The sequence below is a fragment of the Spermophilus citellus genome (assembly GCF_964194105.1).
Source record: "Spermophilus citellus genome assembly, chromosome: 15".
Taxonomy (NCBI): Eukaryota; Metazoa; Chordata; class Mammalia; order Rodentia; family Sciuridae; genus Spermophilus; species Spermophilus citellus.
Genome location: NC_138195.1, coordinates 45,818,641 through 45,833,149, shown reverse-complemented (window position 1 = coordinate 45,833,149; position 14,509 = coordinate 45,818,641). Strand labels below are relative to the sequence as shown.

Sequence of the window (14,509 nt, the reverse complement as noted above, 5' to 3'; positions counted from 1 at the left end):
AGCAGGCTGAATTCTTAGGCACCATTTTTAAAGCCAATTCTGTGGAAAAGAGCAGTGTGTGTGGCATGTGCTGAGGCCCGTATAGGTGCTCCAGCTGTGCCAGCGCAGCCTCTTCTCTCCTCTGCTCCTCCCCCACCCCATGTTTTTTCTTGCTGTTTTTCAAAATTGAAAGTCTCTGCAGGGTGGGGAAGTCCCTTGGCATTTTGAATATTGAGGTGCTCAGCAAAACTGCCTGGCATCCTGTTTGTATATAGCAGTTTTAATTCACTCTCTAATAGGTCATTTGGCCTTACCAGCAGAGTCTTAAACTTGATAATCCTTACATCAGCAGTGAGGCTCAGGCCAAACATCCAAAAGTGCAACCCTGAGTGATTATTTGAAGGAGGTTTTAAATCCTTCATTTCTGGCCCCATTTGTTGCCTCCTTAGGTCCAACCATTAACATTCCTCGTGCTCAACTGCAGCCAAGACAGGTGATTTGAGAGCACAGAATGGCTGAGGGAATTTTCTGCTCCCCTTTTGTGCAAGGAATGTCATCCCTGTCAGTAGAGATGGGGACTTGGGCTCTGGGGACATACAAGCGCTTTGGGACTGTTTTAATGCACATGTGTGAAACTGGAATGGCATGCTGATGGGTTGAAAAATGCTAGCTATTCCACTGAGGTACGTGCAGACTTTTGCTGCTTTCCTTATAGAGAGAACTGATGATGATAAGAATCACTCCTCCCACAGACTGGCTTTGGCTTTTCTTCTTGGATCTGAGGTGCCCTAGGTCTTCTACAAGTGCATCATGTCATCGTTTTATTGGCTATCAGTAGCTTTTATTAATGACTCATACCATTGATCACTGCAGGTTGAGGTTTCAGATTAAAAGTAGCATCTTGAGCAGAGTTAGGACTGTATTTGTAGATGCCTCTAGGATAGCGGCTACTTGCCGTGTTGTCTTTTACTCCAAAATAAATGTTCCTACCTTGGTCTTTAAAAATATCACAACCTTATGTGATCAGATTAGGATTGCAGAGACTATAAGCTGTCAGAGTTCCAAACAAACCATCTCCTTTTTTTCTTTTAAGAAAACTCTGTTTTTTAGCTTCTGGAATGATGATAGAGCTTACTATAGTTTAAATCTATGACATCCTTCAAACGCCCACGTGTTAAAGGCTTTGTCTCCAACTGTGGCGCTATTGGGAGTAGTGGGACCTTTAGGAGGTGGGGTCTAGTTGGGAAGTGAGGTCATTATTATACATATGAGGTCATTGAGGGTGTGCCTTCTCTTCCCTTCCTTCTCTTCCTCCCCTCTCTTGTTCCCTCCTTCTCTCCCTCTCTCTTTCCTTCCTAACTTTCTTGGTGTCAGTGGTGTTAAGAATCCACTCTGGGGCCTCATACTTGTTAGGCAAACCCTACCACTGAGCTGCACCATCAACCCAAATAAATTTACAGCTGAAGGGTGTGCGTATGTGTATGTGAGAGCCATGACTTACCTTAGGGTTAATAGGCTCAGTTTTATTTTATATATATATATATATATATATATATATATATATATATATATACACACACACACACATATACATACACACACACACACACACACACACGAGAGTAAAGTGTATTTTGACATATTATACATATGTGGAATATAACTTATTCTAATTAGGATCCCCCTCTTTTTTTAGTAGTCAATGGACCTTTATTTTATTTCTTTATATGTGGTGCTGAGAATGGAACCCAGTAATTCACACATGCCAGGCAAATGCTCTACTACTGAGCCACAACCCCAGCCCCAGGATCCCATTCTTGTAGTTGTACATGATGTGAAGTTTCACTATTTCAATTTTATTCTTTTGTGATGATATTTAGAAGTGATCCAAATGAATGCAGCCATATTTTTAAAGTAGACAGGAGGTTTTTGTCCTGCATGTGCTGGATTTCCATCTCTTCTTGCCTCTGCATACCCCCATGCTTGCTCTCATCAGAAATATTCTTGCATGTGGCCAGAAGAAAAATGCAAGTTATGGGAAGGCTTGAAAATTTGAATTGTCCGATATCTTGGCAGAAACTTAGCATCATTTTTTAGGTTTGGGGAAATTTAACAAACAGAAATTTGAATCAAACTTGTGGAAAAAAAAAGAAAACTTATTTGTGATCCTAATTCTAAGTGAGATTAGTAATATGACATGAATAACCCTTATGTTTTCAAAATCTATTATATTTGTAGTCTGTTTACATATCTTTCTGTTTACTATCTAAAGTCTTATTCATCTAATACCTAGAGGCCTTTTTCATGAAGAATGCTTCTGAAATTTACCATGGTTTGTTTTGTGGTTTTTCAGTTAGAATCTTCCAAGGACTGTGATTATAGCTTTTTACATAATTTGTTTCTCATTCTTGGTTACTGTACTAAGTAAACACTTTCTCTTCTCTGATTGCATAGTGTAGCCTGAGGATGGAACTTCTTCCCCATGTGGCATTCTTTGGTACAGATTTGTTATTCCACTTGAGAGGCACACACGTACTGCCTTGTCACATCTTTCTGTTGGCCTGTATCCTAGGCCTGGTCCCAGGAACTCTTAAATGTATCTCACAATGTTAGTGATCCAAGCCTGTCTGTCTGTTATCTTTTGAGTGGGTGTAGTAATGCTCTGCTCTGGTTTATATAAGAGCAATTTTTTGAAGGGTTAATGAGCTGGGCTTCATAAGACTTTTAGATCCTTAGATGAAAGGTGTTATTTAACCACAGCAAGACTTTGTCCTGGGAGTGCTTTCCCAAAGAGCTCAAAGTGCTTGTCAGACTGTCTTCACTCATCCTCTTACTGTCCTGGTAGGGAGGCAAGTGGTTAAGCATTATGATTAACTATGAAATAGTGTTATTACTGTTACTTTTATGTGTAAATGGGGTAATTGTGCAAAGTTGGAGTTGGTAAAACAGATTATGGAAGAAAAACACTGGGAAAATTTCAAATTAAGCCTGTACTTACTGTTCCTGTTCGTGCTACTTTGGGTTTCAGAAGTCTAATGGCAGACATGGAAACAGTAGAAAGCATTCTTTCTTAGGAAGTGGAACTTAGTACATCCTTCTCAATATTTGCATTAACGAACCACTTGTACTTGTTTTTAGTTATACCAAATATTACATAGTATACAAGAATAGCTAATAAAGTGCATAGGATTTGTGTGTATGTGTGTGTATTTAAAAACAAAATTTGTGGTGCTGATTGAACCTAAGGCCTTGCACATGCTACGCAAGGCCTATACCTGCAGCCCCATCATATATTTTGAATTTGGGATTTTTAAAACAGACACCCCCCCTTTTGTGTATGTGGTACTAGATATTGATTCCATGGCTTTGTGCATGCTAGGTAAGTCTTCTACCACTAAGTATATACCTCTAGCATTTTTTATTTTTTAATTTTGAGTCAGAGTCTAAGTTCTTAAGTTGCTGAGGCTTCTTGAGCTTGCCATCCTCCTGCCTCAGCCTCCTGAGTAGCTGGTATTACAGGTGTCCACCACTGCATCCAGTCTGAATTTCCTCTTATCAAAGTTTAAGTCATGTTTGGACCACAGATAGTTCACTGAGGCCACCAGCATCAGAAGTAGATTTTCTTAAAGAAGGGATCTTTGGCAGGGTATGGTGGCACACACCTATAATCCCAGGAATTTGGGAGGCTGAGGCAGGAGGATTGCAAGTTTGAGGCCAACCTCAGCAATTTAGGGGAAACCCTGTCTCAAAACTAAAAACAAGAAGGTCTGGGAATATAACTCAGTGGTAGTGTGCCCCTGGGTTCAACAGTAACAGAAAAGGAGGATGGAGCTTTGAGCAGTGTGACCTCTACTGTTACCAAAGCCCTAGGCTAGAGGGCTGACTCTGAGGATCTACCAAGTTTTTAAGTCTGGCCACTCACCCCAAAAACCAAACAGAAAAGGAAATGATGAGAAGCATGAAAGGAACTTTAATCAGTGTGACTATTTGGGGAAGACAAGGGAATGCTTTTTGTTTGCCCTGTCTTTGAGGGATTCACAACAGCTTTGAGGTTTTATAAAAAGGGGAATGAGGGCAAGAATGGAGGGTTTGCATAGCTGGAGGGTTTTCACAGTTGCCAATGAGGTGATCTTGATGATATGTGGTCTGGTCCATAATTAATCTCAGGATTGGGGTCGGGTGTGCTTCTCCTAGATAAGAAAGTTGCTCTTGCCTGGGGAGTGGTAGCTTCCACTCATCACACGGTGTTTATTGGGTCAGACTTTGTCCCTGAAATTCAAGATGACCGAAGCAAAAGAGATGGATGCAAGATGGTGGCAAAAATGCCAAGTCTTTAATCCTGCTTTTAGCCACTCATCAGACATTTGCAGACAGAAGTAAAGGATCTAAGGCCTTGTTGCACTGCATTTGCTACGATGGAAGAAAGAGAATGAGCTTCATTTTGGGAACCATATGTGCCAGGGTCCCCAGCAGAGTCTCCATTATGCTATTGGGAATTGGCCTTTATTCGATTTTATAGCTTGAGGTCATGTCACCATAGAAGAGATGTCTCTGAGAAAGGGTCCTGAGGAATTCCCAGAGAAGAGGGGAACTTGACTTAGGGCATGTGGGGTCCTTGATATACACAATGAAAGAACATTTCAGCACATGTCAGTAGAGACAAAGATTTATTTAGGAAAGCAGGGAGTACACATTCAAGGGAGACTGGGCCATCTTGGGAGTGAGAGACACCCTCAATGGGTTTCTAAGCTCTTCTTTTAAAGGAAACTTGGTGAAGGGTAGGTATGGTAAAGGTATGTGAGGATGACATCAGTCTGGTCGTTTCAGGTTCCTTAGGCTAATGTGGTCTCCATTATCTGATCATTAAATAATGTTGGAAAGTCCCCTAAATTATAGGTCTCTTAAAATGTCATATCTCTCTTAATCTGTTTATTGGTGGGCTAATTAACAGTGCACAGGATAATTTTCATAAGTGGGTGAATTTACAGTAACTCTCAGGTGTTTATTGGTCAGACCTCAGGTTTACAGATTTCCCAGAAATGTGGCAGTGTGTGACAGGCAGAGAGAGACTAGCTTAGGGTGTGACAGGCCTGGAAAGGTTTACAGAACTTTAAGATTATATTTCTTTGCTGGATATGGGGGTGATGCCTATAATCCCAGCTACTCAGGAGACTGAGGCAGGAAGATCACAAGTTTGAGGCCAGCCTTGGCAACTTAGTGAGACCCTGTCTCAAAATAAGGGCTGGAGATATAGCTTAGTGGTTTAGTTCAGTTCCTTAAAAAGTAAAATAATATGATTTTTGTCCTTTAAGCTTTACCTATTTCTTATGTTTTTTATCCTCCCTTGGTCACAGATATGAGGTTCCTCTCTACCTTTTGTCCCACCTCTGGGATTTCCAATCTCAGTTTTGCAGCCTCTGTGCATTTGGAGTTATTTCTGGTCTTTGATGTTTGTGACACCCAGTATGAGAGGAAGGAGTAGGATATTTGAAATGAATGCAAGGGAAAAATGAGCTCAGTTAGCCCTTAAATCTTGCCATTTGTTTTCTTTCAGTGTATACCATTATATTGCCAGAAATCAATAATTCCCTGTGTGCTCTCCCTAGGAAACAAACATCTGCAAACTAAAAATGGTAGGCTCAGATCATGTGAACAGGGAACAGCTAGGATGGTTGAACTTTATCTTGCAGTTCTTTGTCAAGGAATCCTTGGTTTTGACACAAAATGTTTCATCTCAGTGGATGTCAGTTCTCTTTTTGCTTGGTGATAGGAAAAGTTTGCTTAATTTTCAATGGTACTGTGCGTACACAATAAAGGATAGTAGCTGTCTGGCTCTGCAATTTTCAAAATGTCATACTGATTTTGGTATTAAATTTTCTTCTTAGGGCTGGGGTTGTGGCTCAACCGTAGAGTGCTCACATAACACGTGCTAAGCCCTGGGTTTGATCCTCAGCACCACATAAAAATAAATAAATAAAATAAAGGTATTGTGTCTTACTACAACTAAAAAATAAATATTAAAGAAAAAATTTCTCCTTAAATCATCCAAGTCAATGCTTAATATTGACTAGTTGATATCACAAATACTGGCAGTCTTAAATTATTTATACATATCACACACACATACACATTTATTTATTTATTTTTTGGTACTGGGGATTGACTCCAGGAACACTCTGTTACTAAGCTATATCCTCAGTCCTTTTTATTTTTGGATGGAGAGTCTTGCTAAGTTGCTGAGGTGGCTTTGAACTTGCCATCCTCCTGCCTATCAGCCTCCTGAGTTGCTGGGATTGCAGGCATGTGCCACCATGCCTGGCTCTTAAATTCTGTTTTTATTTCCTTATCAAATATTTGTTTTGTGGTTTGTGTTGCTATTCATTGTTATGTTCCTGTGGAGTAGGTTAGTTCTGTGCATGTGTGTCAGAGAGAATGTTTTCAAAAGAAGGTGGTTTAGGTTTCAAAATCCCCAAGGGAATTGTTATAAAACAACAGAGAGGAGAAAAAGCTCAGTGTGACTTAAATACCGTGACTAGGTTCTTTTTTAATTTTAAAATTTCTTATTAGATCTGTTATTTTCTAAACAATAGAACACTTTGCCTTTCATGAACTACTTTAACTTCAAAAGAACAACCAAATTTCTTTTTTTAAACTTGTAGTTTAAGCGTTTTTCTCTTTCCCTATTCAAGTACTTAATTAAATGGAGCCGTTAGGTTGATTTGTGCTTATTTTCATCTAGAATTCAATTAAAATTCTTCCAGCTGAGCTAGAGCCATCTGACTCTTAAACAAGGTCCAGGAAAGAGGTGGCAGTGAAAGCCAAAGAATGTGTTTCTGTCAGTCTTTGGGAGTTGTCTGGTGTTAGTCTTCCTCTCTGTGGTTCAATGGGGTCATGTTTTAAAGCTGCGGTGGTGAGGGTAGTAGAGTACGGGGTCAGAGGGCTCAGATTCTAGAGTTATTCTGTCTAGGGTCAATCTCAATTTTCTACCCTACTTTGGAGGAAAGGAAAGGTTTCTTTTCTCTCCCATCACTAGGTTCAAGGCTGAAAACCCTGTAACTAAAGACAGATTAATAAGAATAAATCATTCAGCCCTAGTTTTACATGCCACGAAGAGTTTAGAAATGAAAACCCAAAGAAACAGGTGAACTGATATATTTTTATACTTAGAGTTGATGAAGAAAAGTATATATCTATATATCTGTATTTATGTGTGTGTGTGTGTCCATCCACTTCTGGTCTATTCTCTCATGTGATAGGATGGGATTCTTAGGGAAGAATTTCCTTCATACAGATAAGAGAACATCAGAGAGCCCCTCCCAGAGCTTCCAAAGGAGAAACAAGTGATGGTCAGAGAAGCCTTGATTCTAAGGCAGCTTCTAAGAAAGCCCTTCCAGTCTCCTTCAGCTCAAAGTGCTCAACATGCCAAAGCTCCAAAACTTGAACATCAAGTGCTCAGTAATATTCCACAACAGGAACTGGAGCTAAGAAAGGAAGCTAGGTTTTGACAAAGTATCAGTATCATCTTCTGAGCCCCAACACCAGCAAGGCCTATTTGTTCAGATTCTTCTTTGTATCTGTATCTGAGTCCTTCACAGATAAGGATGTTCTTTTCTCCTGGTCTGGAAAGGGCATCTCTCCCAAGAGGGGAGAAGAACAGTGGAAGGCAAAAAAGACCTTTCTGCTCCTGCTGCTCTCTCAGATGCCACAGTGTGTATTGAGGGCAGTCTGTTCAGAACCCTTTGAACTTGCTGAGTGCCTTCCAAACCACAGGTTCACCTATAAAATGTGAGTTCATAGTAGCGTCTGCCTCTTACAGTTGTGAGGCTTTCATGGAGTGTCCTCAGCATGACACCCGGCACACGGGCTTGCTCATAAATGCTGGCTCTTGTGATCCATATTTTATTAGTGCTGTTGTCAGTCCTAATACATTTTTATGACTCACCTTTATATTTTAATATATAACAGTATTGGCATTAGGTCACTTTATTTTAAAAACCTTCTGTTATGAAAAATGTGAATTTGTAAAAATTTAAATTTAAATTGACATGGTAAACATCATAAGCAAAGTCAAAAAGATAAATGACAAACTGGGGGAATCTATATTTGCAATTTAGAACACAGACAAGGGGTTCATTTCTCTAATGTATAAAGAACTACAATTCACAAAAAAAGTGGACAGTTGTAAAACTCTTTATGATGACATATTTCCACTTAATTGTGCTCAGATTTCATGTCTTTAACACTTATTCTCAGTCTATCATTTCATAGCTGGGAGCATATACAGCTAGAGATACAGCCGTGATGTATAAACAGACCTGCGTTTTATTTCCCCCATAAAATAGCTCCTTCTCAGAAATGCTCTGTTGCTGTCCTCCACTTAGGCTGATTTTCCCTTGCTCTTCCTTGTCTTAAAGTTACCTAGGATTCTCTGCTTCCTCTCTAGGAATTCCTGTTTGCTCCAGCCTTTGCCTTGAGGCTGTTAGTCAAGAGAGACACCATCTGCCTCATGACTGAGCCACTGCCACGGTCTCCTTGCCCTTCCCTTGTTTCCTTCTCCAAGCAGTACATTGTACAATACCAGGATAATCTCCCTAAACATACTTTTCATCAACCTACTGAAAGACCTTTAGTAGATTTTCACCAGCTAGGATGAAGTCTAATTTGTGAACCTGACCTTCAGGGTTCACCTTTATCTGTTTCTCCCTCCTTGGGTTTTTTCTCACTGCCTCTTTGCAGGACTCCTCCAAACATCTCGACTGTTTACTTGGCCTGGCCCACTGTTCCCATTTGTGCCTTCATTCCCCCAATTTCCATCCAGTACTTGTCGTGAGACCCAGCTCAGTTCCAGTCTGTCTTTCCTAGGGGCGTCAGCCCTCGTCATCCATTGTTTCCTTGCCTCTGGTGTATTTGTTGAGTGCCTGTACTTCTCATCTCATACTAAATCTCTGTTGTAATATTCTTTTAGGTAAATTTTTATTGAAATGGAACACACATATGGAAAAGCATGCAGATCATAAAGAAAAGCACTCAGTGACTTTACATAAGCATTCCTTTCTTCTGATTCACACTCTGTCCCCCAAAGATCTGGGAGACAGAACCATATCATTTGCCTCTGCATGAAAATGCTTAACATGAAGTGCTCAGTAATATTCCACATTGGGAACCAGAGCTAGGAAAGAAACTTGGGTTTTGACAGATAAGACACAGGTAGAAATTTGAAGGACTTCATAAAATTTGCATTACTTACTATAAATTCTTTCTTGACAAATAGTTAGAATTGAAATATATTCCCCCTCCTCCCTTGATTAGAGGTAATATCATTTTGGTTAGTTCTATTCAGGAATTCCTTGATAGTAACCTATAAATCAAACCTTTGAATCCAGTTTAGACATTACAATATCATTGTTTCTCTTTTAGACATATAGATATACACAAACACCTTTGTGTACATCTTTGTATCTGAGTCCTTCACAGATAAGGATAGCATTAGTTCTCATTTTGCCCAACAAATATTTATTGATCATTTTCCCCCAACAATATTTATTGATCTTTTAAAAAATTTTTAGTTGTAAATAAACACAATGTCTTTATTTTTATGTATTTATGTATTTATTTATTTATTTTAGGTGGACACAATACCTTTATTTTTATGTGGTGCTGAGGATCAGACCCAGGGCCTCATGCATGCCAGGCAAGCAGTCTACCACTGAGCTACAACCCCAGCCCTTATTGATCTTATTTATTGGTCATACTATTACAGCATATAGTGAGATTCAGCTCCTCCCTCCACAGGGCTTATAGTCTAGTATGTCACTGGAAATAATTGATAGAACTTAAAGGAAGGCTTACTACTAAAAATATAACAATGATTAAACAAGAAAATAACTGAAAATTATTTCTAAAGAATCTGTTACAAAGTCATCATAACTATTCAGAGAGAATAAGAACACAGAGATAGGAAGGGCTAAAATGAAGATTGGCACTGCCGTGGGGGCTTCTAGATAACAAATCCATTTGATGTAATGTTATCAAAAGGTATGAAAGAAGATGGCAGCTTAATAAAGGTAAATACAAGGTTAAGGACTGCTGAGAGATCTCTAGGCATATACCTGTAAGTCCAGCAACTTGGGAGGCTGAGGCAGGAAGATCATAAGTTTGAAGCCAGCCTTGGCAACTTAGCAAGACCCTGTCTCAAAAAGGGAGGGTGGGAACTGGAGTTGTGGCTCAGTGGTTTAGTACCCATGGGTTCAATCCCCAATACCACCAAAAATATTATTAGAAATTTTCTAATTTTCAGTAGCATTTTATTATTTATAAGACACTTCTACTTGTTCTTCTTATTGGATTTCTGCCCATTATGATATTTTACCCCTATGGGGTTGGTACAGTAAGTGACATACCCTTCCCACTTGGCCACATGAATGTTTAGAATCCAACTTTAGCACTCTTTTCACAGCTTGTATTGGCCTTAATGAAGTATGAGAATTTATGTTCAGCTTTTTCATAATTTTTGTAAATACTGTGTTGATATCACATCCAGTTACCTTTATTATCACCATGTTTTACTATTTCTTTTCAACCTGAAGCAAGAGATTCTCCTTGGCAGATCATGTTGTTTTAAGGTCACGCACATAAGGCAAAATCAAGGCACAGGTAGGTCACTTCCAGCTCCTCCCTGTGGCATCTCCATTACTTGGAACATAGGCCAAGAGAAAAGGTAGAGGACCCATAGGCTGCCAATCCTTTAAAAGTAACTTGTTGAAAGTATTATGAGCTCACTTTTAATTTTGTTTTGTCTTGTCTTTTATTGCCTCTTTGATTATATCTTTTCTGTACCTAGAAAGCTTCAGTTTGCAAAGCCGTAAATCTGTCAAGTCTCATTTACGTGGCTTTCACTTCAAATTAATGTTCAGCAAAGGGATTAGCAGATAACTCTTTCAGATTCCTGAATTCCTTTACAGAAAAAGGTGGATATGGTTTGAACAGGCTGCCCAAGCCAGGAAGAGAAGTTAATTGTGTAGATCAATACAGGCGAGAGCTGGTCACCTTTCTGAAAAACAAGACATTGCAGCACACAACCTCCAAATAGATCTTTGAGGTCAAGTTGATGTCATGTTGAAGAATCAATATTTACTGGGCTTTGTAAAGTTAGCCTTTAATGAACCTCAGGCATGTTTCTAGGCCATTAATTGCAGGAAGAGGTGACAGTGACTGAAGTTCATGAGTATGGGAGGTGGTGTAAATCAGAAGTGAAGAGATAGTCACTTGTCAGTGTGCAAAGCCCCACCTCAGGTTCCACTCAAGCATTGTTTGTACATGTATTGAAAGGCATTCTTAGGGCAGGAGTGTAGGTTAGTGGTAGAATGTGTACTTAGTGTGCTCAAGGTCCTGGGTTTGATCCCCAGCACCAGAAGAAAGGGAGGGAGAAAGGCTGACTTTCTTGGGATCTTACTGACATTTTAAGAAAGAGCAATTCTTGCATCCTAACAGAAGGTAAGATCTTTATTCTTTGACACTCATTATCCAAGCACTGTGTCATTTTTCTGTGACATTTTCTGATGTCATTTTGGATTCTGCCTTATAAATGTGCTAATCACAAGGTCAGGTCCCTCTTAGAGAATAGATCCTCCCTTCTTCAAACACATTTGAAAGCTTTTATAGAGAATTGTAATAAAGAGCATTTACCTGAAGATGCTGGCTTGAATCCCTATCTAGTTAAAGGTTTTTAATAAATAATTATCTTTGCCTTTGTTATGTCCTCCAGTGGAATGCTCCTCTGGTTGTTTTCTGTGTCCCTCACTGGATTGTCCAGATCATTTGTGGGTCAGGAGCCTCATCTTGTATTTACGTTAGTCATTGCTCCTAATAACTGTAGTTGACAAGGGAAAGCAATGCCTTGTATCAAGTTTTATCCTGAGTGCAGCAAAAATAAGTTACTAAGGAGTCTTACTTGGTGAGTAACTGCAAGTGAGAAGCAACTTTTTATCAGGCCCTTTGAATCTGGGCGTGCCTCTTGATGTTTATTGCAAGTTCTTGGTCATTTCTGCTCAATAGATAAGTTATTTGACTTTCCAGGTCCCTTTCTGTGGTGCATTTTGCCAGGGGAGACTTTAGGATTAATCACAGGGAAGAACTGGTTGTTCTTTTCTCACTCCACCCCCATCCCTCCTCTCCAAGATAATTATTCAGAATAAATACTGAAAAGAAAGTCAGGAGAGATTTGTTGCTATTATTCTGGTTTGGTGTTTTTACAGGAGAGCCCCATGGCTGTGTCCCAGCTACTAGGGAGGCTGAGGCAGTAGGACCACAAGTTTGAGGACCCTGTGGGCAACTTAGCAGACTGTCTTAAAATAAAAAAAAATTTAAAAAGAGAGAGAGAGAACCTGATATTTAATATATTCATTTGTAATTCTCTTTATTCATTCTGGGTTGTCAATTCTTCCCTTGCAGTTGTTTGAGAACTTCTACTTTGGTTCCCTAAAGCTCAATTCCATTCACATCTCTCAGAGGTTCACGGTAGACAGCTTTGGAAACTATGCCTCCTGTGGACAAATTGACTTCTCCTGAGGTGGATCTTGGGAAGTTCTGGAAACTGAACATCTCATGAGGTGCTGAAGAAGAGTGTATTCACTTTAATTGCCAATTGGGGGGTGGGTGTGGAATTCTGGATGGTGATTTCCCTGGGTGATTCCCCCCTGGACTCACCGCTGCCTTTAATGTTCAGCCACAGTCACCACATGGTCAGCCAGATGGTTGTGGGCACAAGACAGTTGTTAGCTTATTCTTCTTTTTCTTCAATTTTTTAAAATAGTAAAATACATATAACATAAAACTATTGACATAAATCTTAACCTTTTTTTTTTTTTTTTTTTTTTTTTGGCACCAGAGATTGAACTCAGGGGCACTCAACCACAGAGCCACATCCCCAACCCTATTTTGTATTTTATTTAGAGACAGGGTCTCACTGAGTTGCTTAGCACTTTGCCATTGCTGAGGCTGGCTTGGGACTCATGATCCTCCTGTCTCAACCTCCTAAGCCACTGGTATTACAGGCGTGCGCCACCACTTCCAGCAATCTTAAATCTTTTTTTTTTTTTTTTAATATTTTTAGTTGTAGAGGGACACAATACATTTATTTTGTTTGTTTAGTTTTTTTTGTTGTTGTTGTTTTTGCAGTGTGGTGCTGGGGATCGAACCCAGTGCCTCACGCTTGCTAGGCAAGCACTCTTCCACTGAGCCACAACCCCAGCCCTTAACCATTTTTAAGTGTACAATTCAATGTTATTAAATACATGCATAATGTGCAAACATCACCATCTCCAGAACTTTTGAATCTTGTAAAACTTGAAACTACACCATTAAGCCATACTCCCCATTGCCTACTCTCCACCCTAACAACTACCATTCTGCTGTCTTATGGTTTTGACTGCGCTAAGCATCTCATATAAGTGAAATTCACAGTATTTGTCTTTGACTGGCTTTTTTTACTTAGTGTAACATTCCCAGCGTTCACACAGGTTGCCTCATATTATAGGATTTCCTTCCTTTTTAAAGATGAATAATATTCCATCATACATACATAATTTACTACCAATAATTTCATCTTGAGCAATCTCAAGTTTGTCAAATCTGTCCATTTTCTTTTGAAGTTAGTCCTTAAAATATTTGTTGGGTTTCTGTATCTCCACCCCATCCCCACCCTGGCCTTCCTCTGCCCCCTGTGGAGTTGTACTGTAGCTCTTTTTTGTTTACTTCTCAGGGCAGCAGCAAGGAAATGATGATATCAGCAGACTGTGCGGAATATGCTGGAAGAATGTCCTGGCAGAAGGCGCCTGCTTCTTTCAGCAGAGCAGCAGAGGGAGGGGTGCCCCCAGCATGGCTTGCCAGCTGTCCCATCAGTCCTCCCAGGTGCTCTGCTGGGGAGCTCCAGTCCTCCTCCCTCATTACAGTCTTTCTCCCTACATGTCCCCTCCTTCCTCGTTTCTTCTTTCCTTAATCTTGATTTTTATTTTCCGTTCTGTAAGTCTCAAACCTGTGTGTCTGGGGAGCTACTTTGTGAGGACTGTGTCTAACCACATTCAAGGATCTATCAGTGGGATTGCACAGGTCATTTGTGAATAAATGAATTTGCAAAGTAACTGCGTTTTCTGTTAGTATCGTCACTTAGTTTTAGTTTGGCTCCCTTAGTGTTGCCCTTACTCCTTCACTACATAGCTGTATCATTCCTGCAGGACTTACAAATTGGTGCCTGCACGGGTTGGGTTTTTCCCAAAAGGCCTTCTCTTTCTACTGGTGATACTCATTTTTTATTTAAATTGAGAATTCACCTCACCTTACACTGTCAGGTGCCATATGGCAATTAGTGCTCCTAGTGATATGGCACTGAGCCGTGATGCAACCTAGGAGTTCAGTGTCCCTTCTCAGTCCTGTCTCTCCCCAGTGCTTCTCTTATAAACCCTTGGGCAGCCTTGGCTGGGGATTAAGATGTCTTCTTTTGGGTGTCAAAAATTTATGACTTAGGTTTACAGGA

The 14,509-nt window shown here is 39.9% G+C and overlaps 1 protein-coding gene across 3 annotated transcripts in view; it reads left to right on the top strand.

Moving 5' to 3' along the window:
- The window catches only part of ASCC1 (activating signal cointegrator 1 complex subunit 1), a 93,903-nt gene extending 79,786 nt beyond the window's left edge, over positions 1–14,117 (top strand). For all 3 annotated transcript variants that reach the window (XM_081268454.1, XM_081268457.1, XM_081268455.1), the window contains 2 exons: positions 12,430–12,587; positions 13,739–14,117. In XM_081268454.1, the coding sequence (XP_081124580.1) occupies positions 12,430–12,546 (117 nt within the window). In that variant the 3' untranslated portion in view covers positions 12,547–12,587; positions 13,739–14,117. The remainder of the gene's footprint in view (positions 1–12,429; positions 12,588–13,738) is intronic.
- The last annotated feature ends 392 nt before the right edge of the window (positions 14,118–14,509 follow it).